This window comes from Balaenoptera ricei, chromosome 14 (assembly GCF_028023285.1).
Source record: "Balaenoptera ricei isolate mBalRic1 chromosome 14, mBalRic1.hap2, whole genome shotgun sequence".
Taxonomy (NCBI): domain Eukaryota; kingdom Metazoa; phylum Chordata; class Mammalia; order Artiodactyla; family Balaenopteridae; genus Balaenoptera; species Balaenoptera ricei.
Genome location: NC_082652.1, coordinates 6,749,304 through 6,768,407, shown reverse-complemented (window position 1 = coordinate 6,768,407; position 19,104 = coordinate 6,749,304). Strand labels below are relative to the sequence as shown.

Here is a 19,104-nt window from a genome sequence, read left to right as displayed (position 1 = left end):
GTGTGGGGGGCGCGGTATGGGGAATGGGGTATGACTGCTAATAAGTCAGCGTTTCTTTTTGGGGTGATGAAATGTTTTGGAACTAGACAGTGGTGATGATGGCTGAACAACTCTGCGGGTGACCTGACAAATCCTGAGAGCTTGTAGTTCTTTGAGTTAATTTGTCTTCAGATCCTGAAATACTGTTGAAAGATACTTGATAAGTAATTATGACAAGGATGCTAAAAAGAAAAACCTGGGCAAAGAAGAAAATATACCATGTAGTTGACAGATTTTATAGCTTTGTGATTAGAGTTACTTTTGTCTCTTTTCCAATTTTTGATAGCACCATTACTTTTATAATATAACATATAAATTTATAGATGACTTCTGGCTGCATCTTCGGTTTGGCCACCACGTTTTCAAAAATTGGAGTTGAATGTATTTAGATACAGTATCTATGCTTCAGTTTGCCACAGTCCTCCCTACTCCCTATTGCCTTAAGCTGATGCCATCTCATATAAACTGCCTGATCCCTGAAGGCATTTGAATTTGGGTCCCATGACTTACATAATAAAACCCCCATAATATACAATTCACTGTGGTCCACTGAGATGCTAAGTGTCCACATTTTAAATCCCTGACACGTGGAGTTAGAATATTAATCAGTTTGAAAATGAAAATTAACATTTAACATCCCGATAAAAACAGAATTGTTCTTGGTACTTTTCTACAGAGTTGGGTTGCTTGGGAAGTCAAAAAGGCTATATTTGTCAGTTTAATTCACTTTAATAGGAAACCTCTAAGGTATTAGAAGCAGAAAGAGATTTACTATAGGGAAATAGTGGCTTCTAAATGGGCTGGTGAGGCTGGAGAAGCAAGCTCTAGGCTGAGCCTCCCTCCAGTGAAGGCTGCCAGGATAACGCTACAGAACTGACCTGCCAGGAGAAGCAGGGCCTTTGCCATAGTTTGCAAGGTGGGGAATCAGGGGACCATTACTAGAACTCTGAGTTCAGTAACACATTGTCACAGCCAGGAACCTTCCATCACCCTAGCTGCACCTGTTTCTTGACACCTGAGTGGGAAACTGGATACTGGGCCACTACTGCCCCCTATTGCCTGATAGCCTTTGAAGAAATAATCCCTCACACTTGCACAGCACATTTATGTACATACTGTCACCGTATCCTCATGATAACTTTACCAGATAAGCAAAGAATGTGGTGGCATATTTTTTACAGATAGGGAAATTAGGGTTCAGAGAGGTGATGGAACATAATTAAGGTCACACAGCTATGTGCAACACTGGAGTAACAACCCAGATCTCATCTTCAGGCCAGTTCAGTGAACTTGATATGTCAGCTAACATGTCATGAGTGAGGTTTTTTGTGGCCCTATGCTACAGCCTAAGAGCATAGTACACACATGCCAGGACTAGTGCCTCATGAGTGACACAGACTGGTAAATAACGATAACTCAGTAGGCACAAATGTGCCTTGTAAGCACAGAGGAAGGGTCTAGTATTTGGCAGAAGGAGGTCTGGAGAGGACATCTGAGTTGGGTTTTGACGGATGAATAGGAGTATAGGAGGAGGCAAAGAGTGGAAAAAAATTGTCTTAGTAGCTGGCAAGAGCTAAAGGGGTGTGGGGTGTCAGCAAGACTTTGGGGAGGTGAGAGACTTCTAATTTTGGAGGATGTAGACAAGGTAAAGGTTTTTTGTTTTTTTGTAGTTGTATTATACACATACAGTAAACTACTCTTTTTACTCTTAAGTATACAGCTTCTTGAGTTTTAAAAAAAGCATACGTAAACACTCATGTACCCATCATTTAGGTGACGATATAAAACATTTCCAACATCGCAGGAGGTTTCCTCGTGCCACTTCCCAGTCTATACCCGTCCCCATCCTTCCCCAGTCGGTTGTTGCGAGGTGAGGGGAGGCTAACATAACATCTCAAGTCCTTGGCTTCAGCCCCATTCCTCCTTCCACTCCTTTGCTGCCTCCAAATCTTTCGCCGTCTTTATGGATAACCCTAAGAAGGTCTTGCATGGGGCGGAAAAGGTTTCTTGATACTACCGCTTTCTAGTGTGCTCTACGGAAACTTAGGTTGTACGCGAACGGGGATAGGGACGCGGACGATGGTTTCTGGTCCTTCGGAGCCACCGTCCAGGCTCGGGCCGCGCAGAGCTGCCTTGTCCCTCGGCAGCCGCCGTGCGTCCTTTACGTGGCAGCTACTGGCGCCCACCAATCCACGGCGCCCGCATCAGCCCCCTCGGGTGGCGCAGCCGGAAGGGGCGGAGCTGAGGCGGCGGCGGCTGAGACGACAGCGGCGGCAGCGGCGACGGCGGCTCTGGAGGCCGCAATCCCGGTCCTGGCTTCGGCCCCAGCCCCACCATGGTGACGCTCGCTGAGCTGCTGGTGCTCCTGGCCGCCCTCCTGGCCACGGCCTCGGGCTACTTCGTCAGCATCGACGCGCATGCCGAGGAGTGCTTCTTCGAGCGGGTCACCTCGGGCACCAAGATGGGCCTCATCTTCGAGGTGGCCGAGGGCGGCTTCCTGGACATCGACGTGGAGGTGCGGGCGCGTTGCCCGCGGCCGAGGCGGGGTCGCGCGGCCGCTCGGGGGTTGTCGGCACCCGGGGCCCGCGGGGGGAGCGGGACACGGAGGCCGCTGTCCGAGTACTGGGAGGGGCCCGAGCCGCCACCCGGCGGCCCCCTAAGGGCCCCTTTCCCCGCGCCCGCCCGGATTCCGGGCTCCGCTCGGGATACGGAGCCGTTGCGCGGTTGCTTTGGATTCTCAACTTGAACGGCGGGTTCCCCTTGGAACCTCTCGCCGAGCTTTGTCGACCAGGCGCCGCGTGTCAGCTCCGGGCCCAGGAGGCGCTTCACAGTCGCGTTTAGCTGATGGCAGGTCTCGATCCGGTCATCAGCTGCTTCCCTTCATAGCGCGAATTAAAGTTGGGACGTGGCATGGAAACTTCTGAAAAAGTAAATCGGAAGCTATGGAGGAGTGCTAGGCAGACGTTCGCGTTGTGTTTGCCTTTATTTTTTCACCCGAGTTAACTCGTTCTTACACAAACCTCCGGATACCTCGTTTAGCCATCTCATGACTGGGAGAGTGGAGTTGGGTCGTGCAGTTTAGAAGTGACTGCAGCGTAGTATCTGGAGAAAACGGAAAATTATTTTAAGAAACTAGCAGTCCCTAAAATTTCTCCTGTGTCTTTTTTTAAGCCCAGGGAATGACTCGCCTCTGACTGTTTTTAGGAAACCAGATGTAATTACTATTTAAATTCACCTGTTAGCATGATTAATTGGGTCTAAGGATTTTCCATCTGACAGTGACCATCAACTGAGCAGGACATAAATCGCACAAAACAAGTGAAGTCCAGAAATAAGGAGATGGTGGAAGGAATGACTTAAAATTAGCTAAGATCTTAAGACATCAACTATTTCAGTCTGCAAGTTTTACAGGTGGCACGGGCTTCATAAGAGGAACTGACTTGAGCAAGGCCGAACAGCTGATTTGTAACACACTGGGGTGAGAACATGGGGCTCCCAATTTCCAGCCTAGTCCTTTCCCTTAGGCCTTCAGGCATCTCAGATAAAGCAGATTCCTTTACCGGCAGATCAACCAGGAAAACCTAGACGTGTAGCTTGCTCAAAACTCTTAAAGAGATTTATTTTTTTCTGGTTTTGATATTAACAGCTGCATATCTGCCTGTTTGTTGGTGGTATTGGGCCACTTGAAGACAAGTGTAAGGTGTGTTTCTGGGGGGTTTACATTTAAGTTGGACAAATAAGACAAATGTAGTCACGTAGACAAATGTAGAGTTGAAAGGTGTTCAGAGAGCCTTGTTTCTTAAATGGGAGAACTGCAGCCTAAAGAGGTTACTGTCAGTAACTGAAGTGGAGCCAACGGCAGGTTACATTTTCTTAGAGAATGTTCTATTGCCAACAGACATCACTTACAATTTTAAATCTTTTGAGCTGTCTCACGCATTTCTCTCCTGCTTCCAGATTACAGGGCCTGATAATAAAGGAATTTATAAAGGAGACCGGGAGTCCAGTGGGAAATACACATTTGCTGCTCACATGGATGGAACATATAAGTTCTGTTTTAGCAATAGGATGTCCACCATGACTCCAAAGATAGTGATGTTCACCATTGATATTGGGGAGGCCCCCAAAGGACAAGACATGGAAACAGAAGGTGAGATGAACATTCAGAAGATTGATATCGCATTCTAAGAGTTAATATTAATTCTGTACATTTTATCCACCTGAGTGGAGTGTTTGAAATCTTATTTTAGGTTCACTGACTGTATTTACGACCAGAAACCTTTTGTGAAATATACTTTTTATTTATCCAGATCTCCTAATTAACAAAAAGAAGTTATTGGAGGTTCATGTTTATATTTTACTTCTTTACAATTGCCATTTCAGGCAGCTTTTCTTAGTCACTTGTGCTCTTGTAAGCATGTAGGTTACATGTGTCTTAGGTTGTTTGTTCTGTTAATTTGCTTACTCTGGTATATACATATTTAGTTGCTCATTTGTATACATGACTAGTTTAGCTAAACTCTTTGTATGTGTGTGTTTATATCTTACACTCTTCTTCAGGTGGTGGAGATACCTGGGATGGTATGTGGATTGATTTTTGACAACATCCTGTCTTTCTGCATATTTTTGTTGGCTACTGTCTAATTTCTGCTTTCCTTCTTTCTAACCTCAGTTTGTTAGCATGAGAGTGTTTTTTGTTTTTTCTCTTAGTTAAAAAAAAAAACCTACAACTAATTTAGAGTTTTAGAGTGGTTGTTTTTTGGTGGTTTTTATTTGGTTACAGGAGATACAGGTTAGGTCATTTGAAACTTGGTCAGATGTGAAATGCAGTTCTAGGAGCCATGTCTAGATAAGGTGACAAAAGCTTTGTCAGACATATGTTGCAGTTGGATTAATTTTTATTCCTCAACTGACCAGCAACGAACCCTAAATTGATTCTTCTGGATAAATTGCTTACCAGGAACCAGCACATAAGGATTTTTTTTTTTTTTTTGGAGCACAGTACGTTTCAGGATTTTTGGAAACTAGTAGTAGTAGTAGTAGTTTTAATAGTATTTCATAGTATTAATGTGATATCATTTGACCTAGATAGTGAGCACTTAGTAGAGTATTTACATAAAGAAGGTGAACTGTTTTTAGGTGTTGAAATCTATAGAATTTAGAGAATCATACTACTAAGAAATTTCTGTGCTTGCTTTTCAGGGTCATTTGCAGTTCAGGACTTGGCTAATTCTCAAGGAGAATTAGGAGTTTTGAAGGGCTTTGACTTTGTTCATTTTCTGGAAATTAGTCCTTTCTAAATAGTCAGAAAATGTTGGCTGATGAATGTGAATACTCTTCTTAAATCTTTTAACACGATATTTAAAATTCTCGCTTTTGCTTGTTAATATCAGTGAATGGCAGCTATAAAATCAAGCTTTCCTCTAAAGCAGTGGTTCTCAGGTTAGGATTATTTTTGCCGCCCAGGGGACGTTTGGCAGTATCTGGAAACATTTTTGATTCTCATGGCTGGGTTGGTGGTCGTACAATGCATTGGACAGCTTCCCACCACAAAGAATTATGTGGTCCAAAATGTCCACAGTGCTTCTCCTGAGAAACCGTGCTCTAAAGGTTCCACCTAGTGCGTAGGCTTCTGACATGAAGCTAGTGAGGGATCATTTGTGATTCCAGCCCAACTACCTTAAAATGGTAGAGGCTCTTGGTTTCTCTTAAGAAATGTAGGATTATCTGTGGCAATTTGGAATTCAGGATGAGGCCCAATCTTGGGCAGTCCTCAAGAAACCCCTCCGATGCAGTCTTCCCTTGTGGTATATTTTTTTCATACCTGTTTGTTCATTATCATAATACAGCACTACCTAGAAGCATACACTTATTTTTCAGAACTGTTAGTTTACCTTGCTAAAGAGAATACCTGCTTTTAAACTTTGCGCGGCTGAGAGCTTGTTTCTTCACTTGCAGTGTCTGCTGTTTCCCACTATAGTGAAATTATTGCTTTGACTGTAATAGAAGAATGTTGAGTTGGTGTGGATTTTCCTCAGAACGTCTTCATGTTTTTCTCTGTTCAGCTTCATAAAGATTAAAAGTCAGTTTTGATACTACTCCTAAATTAACATTAGAGTTACATGATTTTTTAAGAGTAGATTTTGATTTAGTTTAAATATTGTTATTTATAGGATTATTATTAGGATTTTGTTTATTTTATGTTTTGTGGCAGCCCCTCCCCACCCCCCCGCCAGTCTTTTTTTTTCTCCACTATGGTTAGCAGTGGGTTTAGTGAACTTCACTTAGGAATTCCTTGGAAGACATTTCTTAGGGTTGTAGTTCTTTAGTTAGTGAACGTTGTATAGTATGTTTCCTACTCTGAAAAAGGTTTCTCTACTGGGAATGAACTTTAAAAAATGCTTTGAGAATTAAATTGTCATCAGTAGTCCCAAATGATGTCTGAGCCATTTCTTAAAAATATCTTCTTTTGGGGCTTCCCTGGTGGCACAGTGGTTAAGAATCCGCCTGCTAATGCGGGAGACACGGGTTCGAGCCCTGGTCCGGGAAGATCCCGCATGCCGCGGAGCAGCTAAGCCCGTGCGCCACAACTACTGAGCCTGCGCTGTAGAGCCCGCGAGCCACAACTACTGAGTCCGTGTGCCACGACTGCTGAGGCCCGCGCACCTAGAGCCCGTGCTCCGCAACAGGAGAGACCACCACAGTGAGAAGCCCGTGCACTGCAACGAAGATCCAACACAGCCAAAAATAAAATAAATAAATTTTTAAAAATTAAAAAAAAAATAGCTTCTTTTGTATGCTTTCTCTGGAGGAATTTTGTTTTTTTTTTTTTTTTTTTACTGCTTTATAAGTATTTTTCAGAAAGAGATTGCCAAGTATGTGCTAATCTGTTTTCAAATCCTTTTCTAGCTCACCAGAACAAGCTAGAAGAAATGATTAATGAGCTCGCAGTGGCGATGACAGCTGTAAAGCATGAACAGGAATACATGGAAGTTCGGGAGAGAATACACAGAGCAAGTAAGTTAATGCTTTGACTGGGGGCCATGAATTGGTGATGGTGTATTACCCAAGAGCTTGTATTTTCCTCTTTTGGAAATTTTGCAAACATAATCATACTAAAATATTGACTTAAAAAAACATCTATGCAAAGATATTTTTTGAGTATACGTGTTTCTTTGTAGAGCTTTGTACTAGACTAGTTTATCATTGGGACAGTCATTCTGAACCAAACATTAAGAGTTTAAAAAAATGTATGGTCAGCTAGGGAGTAAGCTAATGGTTTTCGTAAAGCAGAAAGGAAAAACTGTAAAATGGATATTGCATTGTTTTTTTTTTTAACTTTTTATTTTATATTGGAGTATAGCCGATTAACAAAGTTGTGATAGTGTCAGGTGCACAGCAAAGCGACTCAGCCATACATATACAAGTATCCATTCTCCCCCAGACTCCTCTCCCATCCAGGCTGCCACATAACATTGAACAGAGTTCCCTGTGGTGTTGCATTGGTTTTAAATCACACATCTGAAACTTTTGTGCCAGTGTGGTCAATGTTATATGCTGAGGCTTAGCTGTTTTTCTAAAACCTAAGGTTTAGTCTAGTTAAAATAGAAAGCATTAAACCATGAATAGATGTACTCACCAGGTGAAGATCAGTTTGGGCTCCCAAGTTTGTAAACTGGGAACTGAGAATGTATTAGTCTTCAGAAACATTGATAATTGGAATCCCGTCTTAGGTTGCAAAAGCCTGTTTTAGCCCAGGATGTAGCATTAATTATGTTGCTTTTGCATTTAAAATTAAGAGGTACCATATTGACCCACAGACCAGATGACCATATTTTAGATCCAGGTCCACACCCATTCAGTATCTTCATCCTCCAGGTTGTCCTTGGGGATAGACCTCACTGGGAGCAAGCTCGTCTGTAAATGCAAAGTGGCTTATGTCTGGAATCTTTGTTTTGAAGTTGGGGTAGGGAGTGGAGAGAAGAGCGACTCAAATAGATAAGAACAGGTTGAATTTCTTTAAGATGTGATTTCTGTTCTTCCCACACTCTTACATCTATTCTTTTTTTTTTTTTTTTTTTTTTTAATTTATTATGTATTTATTTATTTATTTTTGGGTGTGTTGGGTCTTCGTTTATGTGCGAGGGCCTTCCCCAGTTGCGGCAAGCGGGGGCCACTCTTCATCGCGGTGCGCGGGGCCTCTCACTGTCGCGGCCTCTCTTGTTGCGGAGCACAGGCTCCAGACGCGCAGGCTCAGTAGTTGTGGCTCACGGGCCCAGTTGCTCCACGGCATGTGGGATCTTCCCAGACCAGGGCTTGAACCCGTGTCCCCTGCATTGGCAGGCAGATTCTCAACCACTGCGCCACCAGGGAAGCCCCTCTTACATCTATTCTTGCTGCTGATGGAAAGGCCCCTTTTAAGACCTAGAGCGCAGACTTCACCTCTCCTTGGGAGAATAATGAGTAAATGTAACAGACTGGAGAAGTGCCTCTGTTCTCCCTTTTTTGGGATGGAATGGGGCCTGAGATGGACCAAGGCTTTTATGCATACTCTCTTGCCTCTTCCACCATGGTTCCTTCTCCTTGCCTGCACTCTTGATCTCCTCACCCTCTGGAATCCCTACCTTCTCTCCCTCACCTGTTGGTTATTTTGCTCCCAGGTGGGGGCCAGCCCATTCTGGGATGAGAAGGGCAGTGAACAAAGTGTGAGGACTCAGAGTTTTCACTGCTTTGCAGTTTAACTAGTTCAGGCCAGGTGGCTTAAGGAAATAGGAGGTTCTTGCGAACACAGCAGCCAGAGGAAGCACCAATCTTCCAGTCTATGGGGACATCCAACCTTATTCTCTCGTCGTTAATTTGAATGGAGATACTCTTGTATTTGTTTCACAAACAGAGAAGAATTTTAGACATTCAGTTTAAGTTCACAAATCAAATAGTTCCCACAATGTTGTTTGTTATTTGTACATCTTCCTATAACACTGGCTTCTCAGAGATGGCTATAATGAGACTTTTTTTTTACACTACAGTATTGTAATAGCGCTGTGTTGCTTTTAGATCAGGCTAATGTGTGAATGGCATGAGTACAGCGTCTTCTATACACACATTTTCCTAGATGGTTACTTTTCTATGTTAGTATGCTTCAGTGTGTTCTGTTTAAGCTTAAAGATGCATTTTTCTATAAGTGAAGGGAGACATAAATACTTCTTTTTATGTGGATGCTTAATATTTTGAAGTATTTGCTCAGCCATTCCCCTTTTAGACAAAAATTTTAAGATGCTAGTCATTCAGTTATGCTAGAAATTGGTTACTAAGTTTGCAGCAGAAATAAACTTCATGCCATGGAATTAGCACTAAAATGTAAGTGTTGGTGGTTTTTAGAGTTCTAGTTAATGTTCTTGGGCATGTGTCTGTTTTTACTCTGGAAAAAAAACCCACTTTTTTTTCTTGAGTAACTACAAGTTATCTTTCTGGAAACATTTAATTGCTTTTCACTTCTTTCTGAGTGATCAGTCCAGCATTTATTGCAATTCTAGTTTATCTTTTTATAAATGGTGTACATCTGAAAATACGACAGTCAGTTATTCATCTATATTACTGTATTCCTCATTATTATTGTTTTTAGTATTGGCCATTTGCAGAAAAATCAGAAACTACCCAGTGCTTTTAAAAAGTTAAGGAATTTGATCAGGAAATTGAAAGAATGTGATATAAATTGAGTGGAATAAATTAATATAGTCACGGCTGTTCCTTTGATGATCAAATTCTTAGCTTAAAAATGGGGTAAATCATGAGACTAGTTCAGGTTTGTCTAGTAGTAGCTGCCAGTATTGGTCCATGAAACTGAGAAACCTCACCATCTAGAACAGATGCCAAGTACTGTACATAGTGCTTAGTAAATATTTATTGGATAAATGTTTAAAGAGAAAGGCACTTAGACTGACACATTTTGACTTGTTAGGTAGTGCTTTTTGGTTAACTCTGTGATCTTGAAATAATCTCGTTTTTTTTTTTTTTTTAAGTCAATTTTCTGATTCAGCAAAAAGGATTGTAATGCAGGGACTTTCTAATGTGTTGAATTGGGTTTTAACCCTAGACTGTGACCTTGGGCAGGTCACTTTTCCTCTCTTTTCTCATGCATAATCAGATTGGGCTTGGCTAAACTCCATGAATCTTTAAGATCTCATCTAAATCTAAAGTTCTCTGCTTCTAAGTACGTTAAGTTGCTTGGGGACAAAAGACAGAGGTATTTAGAGTACTGTGAATGTTGTGTGAAGTATTACTCTCACATGGAGTTAAGAATAGGGGATAATTTATGATGCCTATGCTGTTTCTTTTTTTTTTTTTGGTTAAATTTTGTTTGTTTGTCCTCAACAGTCAATGACAACACAAACAGCAGAGTGGTCCTTTGGTCCTTCTTTGAAGCTCTTGTTCTAGTTGCCATGACATTGGGACAGATCTACTACCTGAAGAGATTTTTTGAAGTCCGGAGGGTTGTTTAAAAAGCCTTTTCCTGATGATCCGAAACTCATAATTCACTGTTTACCAAACATCTTGGTCATAATAATGTCATTAGTTTCTACGTTTTTATTTTCTAAACTGTACATTCACAGCTTCTGTTTCTTTGTGATTAATAGATATTGGGGGAAAACACTTTTTTAGGAAAGTTATAGTGAAAATTTGACATGTGATTGGCATTTCATATTTCAGTTCTTTCTCCATATACAGGTCCTTCCAGAACTCAAACACTGTAAGTGGAATATAGGTGTATAGTCCTTATTATATCTTCTTTCCTTTTGTTTTCATAGTAAAATGCAGTTTGTTCAGGATAGTACTTTACCGATAGTACTTTACTAAAAATGACTGCATTCTTGGGATCCCTTATCCTGCAGTTCAAGTCATTAAAGGTTCATTTTGTTGTTGAGTCCTTACCAGAAACAACAATCTGAATCTTGACATTTTCTGTCCAGCCTAATGGCAGAGCTCTGTGACTAGAGTATGCTACCAGGTTGGTACTTTTATACTTTGTCTATCTTGTTTTTGCTTTAAAGATAAGACTTAAACCAACAACCTTTTTCCCCTTTAAAGTTTTACTTTGAACCTTAGAACTCAATCACCTCCACTTAAAATTGTTGACACAAGCAGCTAATAACCATTTTTTGGTTTCTGCCTAACCTTGTAAGAAGTCTCTATTAAAGCCAATTCTCCTGGGTGTTGCAGTGAATGGTGGTTCTTTTTCTTTCTATGCTGGCACATCCACTTTCTCTACTCTTGGCACGGAGGAGGTATGCATTCACATAATTGGAAAAATCTGGATTTCTGAAGCCAAAGGGTTAAAAGCCTCTTGGATTTCTTTGCAGTGATATACAGCCACTATTTTATTTTTGATCAGTGGCATTTTGGCCACTGTTTAATTAGTGTACTGAGCATTACTGTCAGTACTAGGGTGTTTGTTTTTGTTTTTCTTGGGTCTTTCTTTTTTTGGCACATGTGAATTTTGTTTTGTATAAAACGAAATGACTTTCTCTTGGCCTCTGATGATGGGTTTAAAATTAAAGGAGCATCTAGTTTTGGTGTGGGGATGATCCAGGATTATGTTGTGACTGATGTATATTGGTTACTTGTACTTTTGTTTTGGATCTTTGCAAGAGGAAAACTACAAGTAACGAGTTTTATATAATTAATTTAAATTTGTTACAGGTTTTCATGTTCAGGACAAACAATTTTTCAACCTTGGGTGAAAATACTTGCAACAGTTTAAGGTGACTGTGTTTTACCTTAGGACAACTGTTGCATGCCAATTTGTGTGCGTGTGTGTGTGAAAACACTTCAAAATTGAGTTAAAAGATGTAAATTTAAAATTGGTTGTGTATCTAATCTGCCCCAGGTCCAGTAAATAAACAATTCTTTTAAAAAACAGTCTTGGTATTCTGTGTTTTATATATTAACGATTAATTCACATTTGTTAAATACCAACTTGCTAATCATATTTGAAATGAGACATGTCATGTTTTCTGAGTAATGATGCCTGTTATAAATATCTGTTACTTTTTATGTCTGTAAACTTGAGGATAGTAAATAGGAACCTAATTTTAGGTTTCCCTGTGTGATTTCTTTGATGGGTCAGTGTTATTAACATCTTAAGTATTTTTTTCATTGGAAAAAAAGTTTGAGTTATTTTCACTCAACCACCTGGTTTGTGGATGTGGGAAATAACTTTAAAAGGGATTAAATGATTTGCCCAAGGCTCCCAGATGAAGAGTGATTGATGGGACCAGAATCTAGATCTCTGCCTTTAGAAATGGTTCCTCTTCCTCTATTACACTAAGGGCCTGCTAGTAATAAAAGAAACTACGGTTTATCCAGCACTGTGTAATGTCCTGTCCCGACGCTAAGCGCTTTACATGGTCTGCCTCATTTATTTCTCAAAACATCCATTACCTTGGGTGCTATTACAATCCTCATTATGGAAATAAGCAGGCTTGGAAAGGGTCCCCAGATCAGAAAATTAGTAAGTAGACCCCAAAATGAAATGCAGCTATGTTCTTCTGTCTTTGCTATCAGACCTGTTTGGAAGTCCTATTTTATAAAACAGTTGTCAAAGGCATTTTGAGGATGTGATGATGGCATTAAAGTGAAAATGTTGCCTTAGACTTTCCTCTTTCACTTTCTAGTTTGAGATGACTGGAATTTGCACAAGTACTGTCCCCATTTATTCATTCCTAAAATATTTGGGTGACTGCTGTGTGCAACCAGTTGTAGGCACTGAGATAAATAGAACAGAAAAATTCCCATTATCGTAGGATTTACCTTTTAGAAATTATATGGCATATTAATGATAAGTGATATGGAGGAAAAATAAAGCAGGGTAAGTGGATTAGGAAGGCATCACTGAAATGATATTTGAAAAGTCCTGATGGATGTAAGGGAGCAAACCAAGCTAAAGGTATGGGCCCAGCTCATAATAGCTGGTCAGTAAAAGCTTGCTGAATGAATGTACACGTGCACGAGTCAATCCAATGGTTAACCCAGGAATAAGCTGCAGTGTTCCTGTTTAGGTCTCTGACCTCACTTCCTCGGAAGTAAACCAACATTTATTGTGTAGTAGGCAGTGGATCCCCACTATCACCCTGTTTTGCATATTTGGGGCTCCCGAGCTGGGGTACATTTCTGTCAACTCCCTCCAGACCCACTGTCGTTTGGCCAGGACGCGGTGTTGTGCAGCCACCTGCCTCCGACTGGCAGGGAAAGTGTGAGAGCCGGGGCAAAATCCCTCCCGCGCAAATGCCTGCTCGATGTGGAAAGGCGCTCCGAGCCCAGGTGGCTGCGCTGGACGAATGGCACCATGGCCGGGTCCCCGCGGCCCGCTTTCATCCGCCGGCTGTCGGCTTTCCACTCTTCTGCGGCGAGGGCGCCTTCCCCCGCCCTCCGGAACTTTGCGACTGGAGCATGGTTCCGGGCGCGGCCTGTTGGCGAGCGGAAGCGGAAGTGCGCCCGGGAGGCGTCGGAGTGGTAGCTGCGGTGGCGGAGCTAGCCATGGAGCACGTGACGGAGGGTTCCTGGGGGTCGCTCCCGGTGCCGCTGCACCCGCGGGTGCTGGGTGTCCTGCGGGAGCTGGGTTTCCCGCACATGACGCCGGTGCAGGTACCCGGGGCCGGGAAGGTGGGCCCTCGGTGCGCAGGGGGCAGGTGGGGAAAGGGAGGCTCAGGGCGGGCCCGGCACCCGCTGAATTGGACGCGGCCGGTAGGTGTTAGGACTCGCATCCTGGAGTTCTCACCCCTCCGGCTGGAACTTTGGCCACGTCTTTCTGCTGCGCCGACTCGGGTGATGCCAAGCTGGTTAATGATCGCCAGGCAGAGGCGGCAGGCGGCGGCGCACCTGTGCCAGGGTCTTCACCGCCCCCACCCCGCCCTTAGGTGCTGGGACCCAAGTGCCTGGTTCGTATTCTCCCCCTACCCCCTCTAGCTGTGAGACCTTGGGCAAATGACTTAACCTCTCTGTGCTTCATTTCCTTTTTCTGTGAAATGACGAAAATAGTATTACCAGAGGGTTGTTGCGGAGATTACCTAAGACAATTTTGGGCACATCATGGGCGCTCAGTAAATGTTAACCTGCTGTCGTTGTTGTTATTATTACTTGGGCTAAGTGAAGTGTCCTGATCCACTTTATTCATTTATTCAAGAAATTTCTTGAGGACAAACTACGTATTGGGTACTTTTTTTCTAGGCTCCAGGGATTTTGCAGTGTTGGTCCCCACTCATGGGCCTTGTTTTCTAATGCAGGAGAGAGAGAAAGGGATAAAGGAATAAGGTAATTTCAGCTGGTGATAAGTGTTGTGGAGCAGACAGTGACAAGAAGGTACAGGATAGGAGATAGGATAGGGGAGGCCTCTCGGAGGAGGTGTTGTTAAGCTGCTACCTGAATGAGAAGGACCTGGCTGTGGGGTGATTGGGGGCATGATATTCCAGCAAAGAGAAATGCCCGTGCAAATGCCCTGGGGCTGGAAATGAGCTTGGAGGAACAGAAAGAAGGCCTCTGTGGCTGGAGCAGCACGAGTAGTGTAAGAGGTGAGCAAACCAGGTGCTGGATCGTGCAGGGTCTTCCTTGTAGGAGCTTGTATTTTATTCTAAATGCAGCGGGAAGCTGCCTTCCATGGGAAACTGTGCAGAAAGGGAAGGGATGTGACTGCGGTGTAGAGAATAGACTTTAGAGGAATAAGAGGAGAAGTGAGGAGGTCCATTAGGAGGCCACTGTCAAGTTAGAGGTGATGGTGGCTTGGAGTAGACAGGAAGCAGTGGATATTGAAAAGTCAATGTTGGGGGCTTCCCTGGTGGCGCAGTGGTTGAGAATCTGCCTGCCAATGCAGGGGACACGGGTTCGTGCCCTGGTCTGGGAAGATCCCACATGCTGCGGAGCAACTAGGCCTGTGAGCCACAACTACTGAGCCTGCGCGTCTGGAGCCTGTGCTCCGCAACAAGAGAGGCCGCGATAGTGAGAGGCCCGCGCACCGCGATGAAGCGTGGCCCCCACTTGCCGCAACTAGAGAAAGCCCTCGCACAGAAACGAAGATTCAACACAGCCAAAAATAAATAAATAATTAAAAAAAAAAAAGTCAATGTTGGGATAGCTTTAGGGTTCCTGAGGGGCCAGATGTGGGGTTCATGAAGGAGGAATCTACAGGGACCTGGAGGTTTTTGTCCTTAGCAGCTGGGTGGATGGTGGTATCATTTATTGAGATGAGGAAGGCTGGCAAGGATAACAGGCTTCAGAGGGAAAATCAAGAGGGTTCTGTTTTGAAATGTTAAGTTGAGATGTCCATAGGCTCCTCAGGAAAGATGTGGAGGAAGCAGGCAGTGCTCTGTGCCATGCTTGGGACTGTAGTGCAGACAAGACCCAGTGTCTGCCATTGGAGTCGATGGTCTAGGTGCTGTCCACTGTGGTGGTTACTCACATGTGGCTATTGAACACTTGAAACATGGTGAGTCCGTATTGAGATGTGCTCTTAGTGTGACATGTACAATGGATTTTGAGGACTTAGTGTGAAAAACAAATGAAAAATCTCATTCTTTTTTTTTTTTAATAAATTTATTTTATTTTTGGCTGTGTTGAGTCTTCGTGGCTGCGCGTGGGCTTTCTCTAGTTGCGGCGAGCGGGGGCTACTCTTCGTTGCGGTGCGCGGGCTTCTCATTGCGGTGGCTTCTCTCGTTGCAGAGCACGGGCTCTAGGCGCATGGGCTTCTGTAGTTGTGGCTCGCTGGCTCTAGAGTGCAGGCTCAGTAGTTGTGGCCCATGGGCTTAGTTGCTCCGCGGCATGTGGGATCTTCCCGGACCAGGGCTCGAACCTGTGTCCCCTGCATTGGCAGGTGGATTCTTAACCACTGTGCCACCGGGGAAGCCCCCCCTCCCTGTTTTGACAACCCAAAATGTCTTCAGACATTGCCAAATGTTCCTTGCAGGCACAGAAATCACCCAGGCTGAGACTTACTTGTGTTGAAGCAGTTAGAAAAGTCCTACACGTGCTGCACTGGGTGAGCTCAGGCTCTGGGGACCAGGAGTGGAGTGTGGTCCTGGAGGGGGCATCCTTGAAGCCAAGACCGGAGTCTGCTTCAGGTTCAGCTGCTCGTTGCTGCACCCAAAGGGCCAGGCCTCTTGTAACCCTGTGGGTTTTCTGCGGTGTTTATAATTAGAGGGCCTATTTAAATCGTTGTTTGTGATACTAGAGCTGGAAGGAACACAGTGTCTTCAAACCCTTCCTGGTCCAGAGAGGAAGAGTAGGCGAGGCAGGGCTAGAACTCAGGACCCCCAAATCCCAGCTTGGCTCACTTGCCCTGCATGCCGTCTGTGTAGACACCGCTGCTGTATTACCTGTGGGCTGACCCCACTGGGGTCCCTGGTGGTGGCTGTAATTGGAGTCCACTTTGTGGTGGGGTCCAGTGTGACCAAGGCCAGCCTTGTGTCCCTCGGGCTCTGGGCCTCATCAGTGGAGTCCCGGCATCCTCTAACCAGTGCTCTGCCATCTCTCTTTTCAGTCTGCAACCATCCCTCTGTTCATGAAAAACAAAGATGTTGCTGCAGAAGCGGTGAGTACCTTGTGTAAATGCAGCCTGTCTTCCTGTTTTCCTTCCAAAATGAACTGTGAGGAAAAGCAAACGGAAACTTTCTGCCCTTTGCAGGTCACAGGTAGTGGCAAAACACTCGCTTTCATCATCCCCATCCTGGAAATTCTCCTGAGAAGGGAAGAGAAGTTAAAAAAGAGTCAGGTGAGGATAGCTAAATGGTTTATTTTCACTTAGTCATCAGAGAGTTCACAGTTGAGGAAGAAGCTGGTCAAAAGCTTGAAAAAATAAGAAGGAAAAAGTACAGTCTGTCCTCATTACTTGCAGATTCTGTGTTTATGAATCTGCCTACTCCTTAACATTTATTTGTAGCTCCCCAAAGCAGCACTCAGTGTGCTTTCGTGCTCATGCATGGACTTGTGTGGGGCAGTGACAAATGGGAGTCGCCTTATGGCACTTTCCCAGCTGAGTCTGATCAGGGCGATACTGCCTTCTCGTTCCACCTCTCAAGCTGTAAGCAGGTGTCCTTTTCCTGGTCAACTTACTGCTGTGATTTTTTTTTTTTTTTTTTTTTTTTTTGGTGATTTCACTGTTTAAAATAACCCCCAAACATAGTGCTGAAGCGCTATCGAGTGTTCCCGAGTGCAAAGAGGCTGTGATGTGCCTTACAGAGAAAATACATGTTACATAAGCTTCTTTTGATAGTGCTGTTGGCTGTGAGTTCAATGTTAATGAATCAACAGTATATATTAAATGAGGTGTCTTTATTTAATAATTTAATTGAAGTATAGTTGACTTACAAAATAAGGTATCTTTAAACAGAAATATATGTAAAACAAGCTTATGTATTGATAGGTCGACCCAAATGTGACCAGAGGCTTGCAGGAACCTAACCCCATTTCCCCAGGAGCAATGGTCCAGTATTCGCTAACAGCGTATGTGGCCGCTTTGTAGAACAGAATGAGGACTGACTATAATTCAAACTACAGTTGACTTTTGAACAACATGGGTTTGAACGGTGCAGGTCCACTTAAATGCGGGTTTCTTTCAGTAGTGAATAACTATAGGTCTACACCAGCCGAGGTTGGTTTAATCCCTAGATGTGGAATTGGGATATGGAGGAACCAAACTGGTTATGTGGAGGGCCAACTGTAAATTATTTGCGGATTTTCGACTACGCAGAAGGTTCACATCCCTAACCCCGCCATCATTCAAGGGTCAACTCTCGATGTGTACCGTGACCGGGCACTGCTGAAAAAGCCCAGGAAGTGCTGTTTCTCTGGGAACCTTCGTCCATTAGGTGGAGGGTGCGTCTTGTGTGAGTTCAGCTCTGCAAGCCCTGAGCTCTGCTAATCGTGTGCCTTCCCCCGCGTGGGCAGGTTGGCGCCATAATCATCACACCCACGCGAGAGCTGGCTGTTCAGATAGATGAGGTCCTGTCGCATTTCATGAAGCCCTTCCCACAGTTCAGGTAAAATGGGAGGCAGGGTCCCTGTCAGCCATGGGCTGTGATTTTGCCTGACCTGCTCAAAGACACTTTTCTTGTTTTAGCCAGATTCTCTGGATCGGAGGCAGGAATCCTGGAGAGGATGTTGCGAGGTTTAAGGAACACGGGTAAGTTGCCTTGCTTGCTCTTGGCATTGAACCCAAGAGGAATCGACATGTGATCTAGGCTTAACCGGAAACACCCCACTTCAGGAGCCCCCTCCCCACAAAAAGTTCTTTCTTCAGGCTAACCTCCCATTTTGCTCACGGGCTTATGATCTCGTCCCTACCGTGGTGGTCTCTGACCTCGCCCCGAGCCCCAGACACACAGATAATCCACTTGTCTGCTTGGCATCTCCCCAGGCGTCTCACAGCTGTTGCAAACACGTCTACAACAGGAGCTTGGAATTTTCATCCCCAGACTTGCACCTCATCTGGAGTTGCCTGTTCATCTGCCCCCGTTGCTTCTCCTGAAGTCAGGGGTTCAGCCTCGGCTCCTCACCGTCCCCTCCACTACCCCTGACAGTTAACTGTCACCACATCCTCTGCATTTTCTCTCCAGAGCGTGTCTCTAACCGTCAGCCTTCCCGTCGCCACCTCTCCTACTCATTTCTCCCCTGGACTCCTGCAGTAGCTTCTCTGCCTCTCTCTCTCTTCTGTGTGTGTCTGCTCTTGTCCCCGATAGTCCACGCTCCGCGTAGCAGCCAGAATGCCAGTCAGGTCGTGTCACTCATTGAAAGCTCTTCAGTGGCTCCTGCTGGCCCTTGGGATAGATCCTAGTGTTTGCGTAGGGCCTGTGAGCCACCACTCTCCACTGCTGCCCCCTTCACAGCCCGCCCTGCTGCCACAGCGGGCTGGCTGTCTCCCAGATGCTGCCCGTGCCAGGCTCTTCCGTGTCTCCAGGAGGCTCGGGAAAGTCGGGGTGGTGTCTGTCCGGCAGCATTTTACCTTCAGAGCCTAGAGAGGCGCTGAGCACACGGCCAGTGTTTCATAAACGTTCGCAATGCGTGTTTGAATACACGATGGCC

General features: G+C 44.4%; 2 protein-coding genes across 6 annotated transcripts in view; both read left to right on the top strand.

Annotated features, from left to right (window-relative positions):
• Window positions 1-2,259: 2,259 nt before the first annotated feature.
• TMED2 (transmembrane p24 trafficking protein 2) lies at window positions 2,260-11,955 on the top strand. Of its 2 annotated transcripts, XM_059894732.1 has the most exons (5): window positions 2,260-2,554; window positions 3,997-4,189; window positions 4,600-4,620; window positions 6,949-7,056; window positions 10,414-11,955. In XM_059894732.1, the coding sequence occupies exons 1-5, from the start codon at window positions 2,375-2,377 to the stop codon at window positions 10,536-10,538; spliced, it is 627 nt and encodes a 208-aa protein (XP_059750715.1). In that variant the 5' UTR covers window positions 2,260-2,374; the 3' UTR covers window positions 10,539-11,955. The 2 variants fall into 2 exon arrangements, with proteins under 2 accessions (XP_059750715.1, XP_059750716.1); XM_059894733.1 differs by lacking the exon at window positions 4,600-4,620 and having other exon boundaries at window positions 2,263-2,554.
• A 1,590-nt stretch (window positions 11,956-13,545) lies between these two features.
• Window positions 13,546-19,104, top strand: part of DDX55 (DEAD-box helicase 55) — a 22,776-nt gene continuing 17,217 nt past the window's right edge. For 2 of the 4 annotated variants that reach the window (XR_009497142.1, XM_059893564.1), the window contains exons 1-5: window positions 13,546-13,680; window positions 16,565-16,615; window positions 16,709-16,795; window positions 17,971-18,062; window positions 18,143-18,205. Coding sequence is in view for 3 of the 4 variants with exons in the window: in XM_059893564.1 (XP_059749547.1) it covers window positions 13,573-13,680; window positions 16,565-16,615; window positions 16,709-16,795; window positions 17,971-18,062; window positions 18,143-18,205 (401 nt within the window). In the remaining variant the exon portion in view is untranslated. Of the gene's footprint in view, window positions 13,681-13,728; window positions 13,974-16,564; window positions 16,616-16,708; window positions 16,796-17,970; window positions 18,063-18,142; window positions 18,206-19,104 lie in introns of those variants that run through there. The other 2 variants (XM_059893567.1, XM_059893566.1) reach the window with 2 other exon arrangements.

What these genes read in the sequence shown, in the direction of transcription:
- TMED2 (XM_059894732.1), top strand. Translation starts at nt 2,375, where the DNA reads ATGGTGACGCTCGCTGAGCTGCTGGTGCTCCTGGCCGCCCTCCTGGCC. An exon ending in ACAAGACATGGAAACAGAAG is followed by an intron (nt 4,190 to 4,599) that starts GTGAGATGAACA and finishes ACTCTTCTTCAG; the next exon opens with GTGGTGGAGATACCTGGGAT. An exon ending in GGAGAGAATACACAGAGCAA is followed by an intron (nt 7,057 to 10,413) that starts GTAAGTTAATGC and finishes TGTCCTCAACAG; the next exon opens with TCAATGACAACACAAACAGC.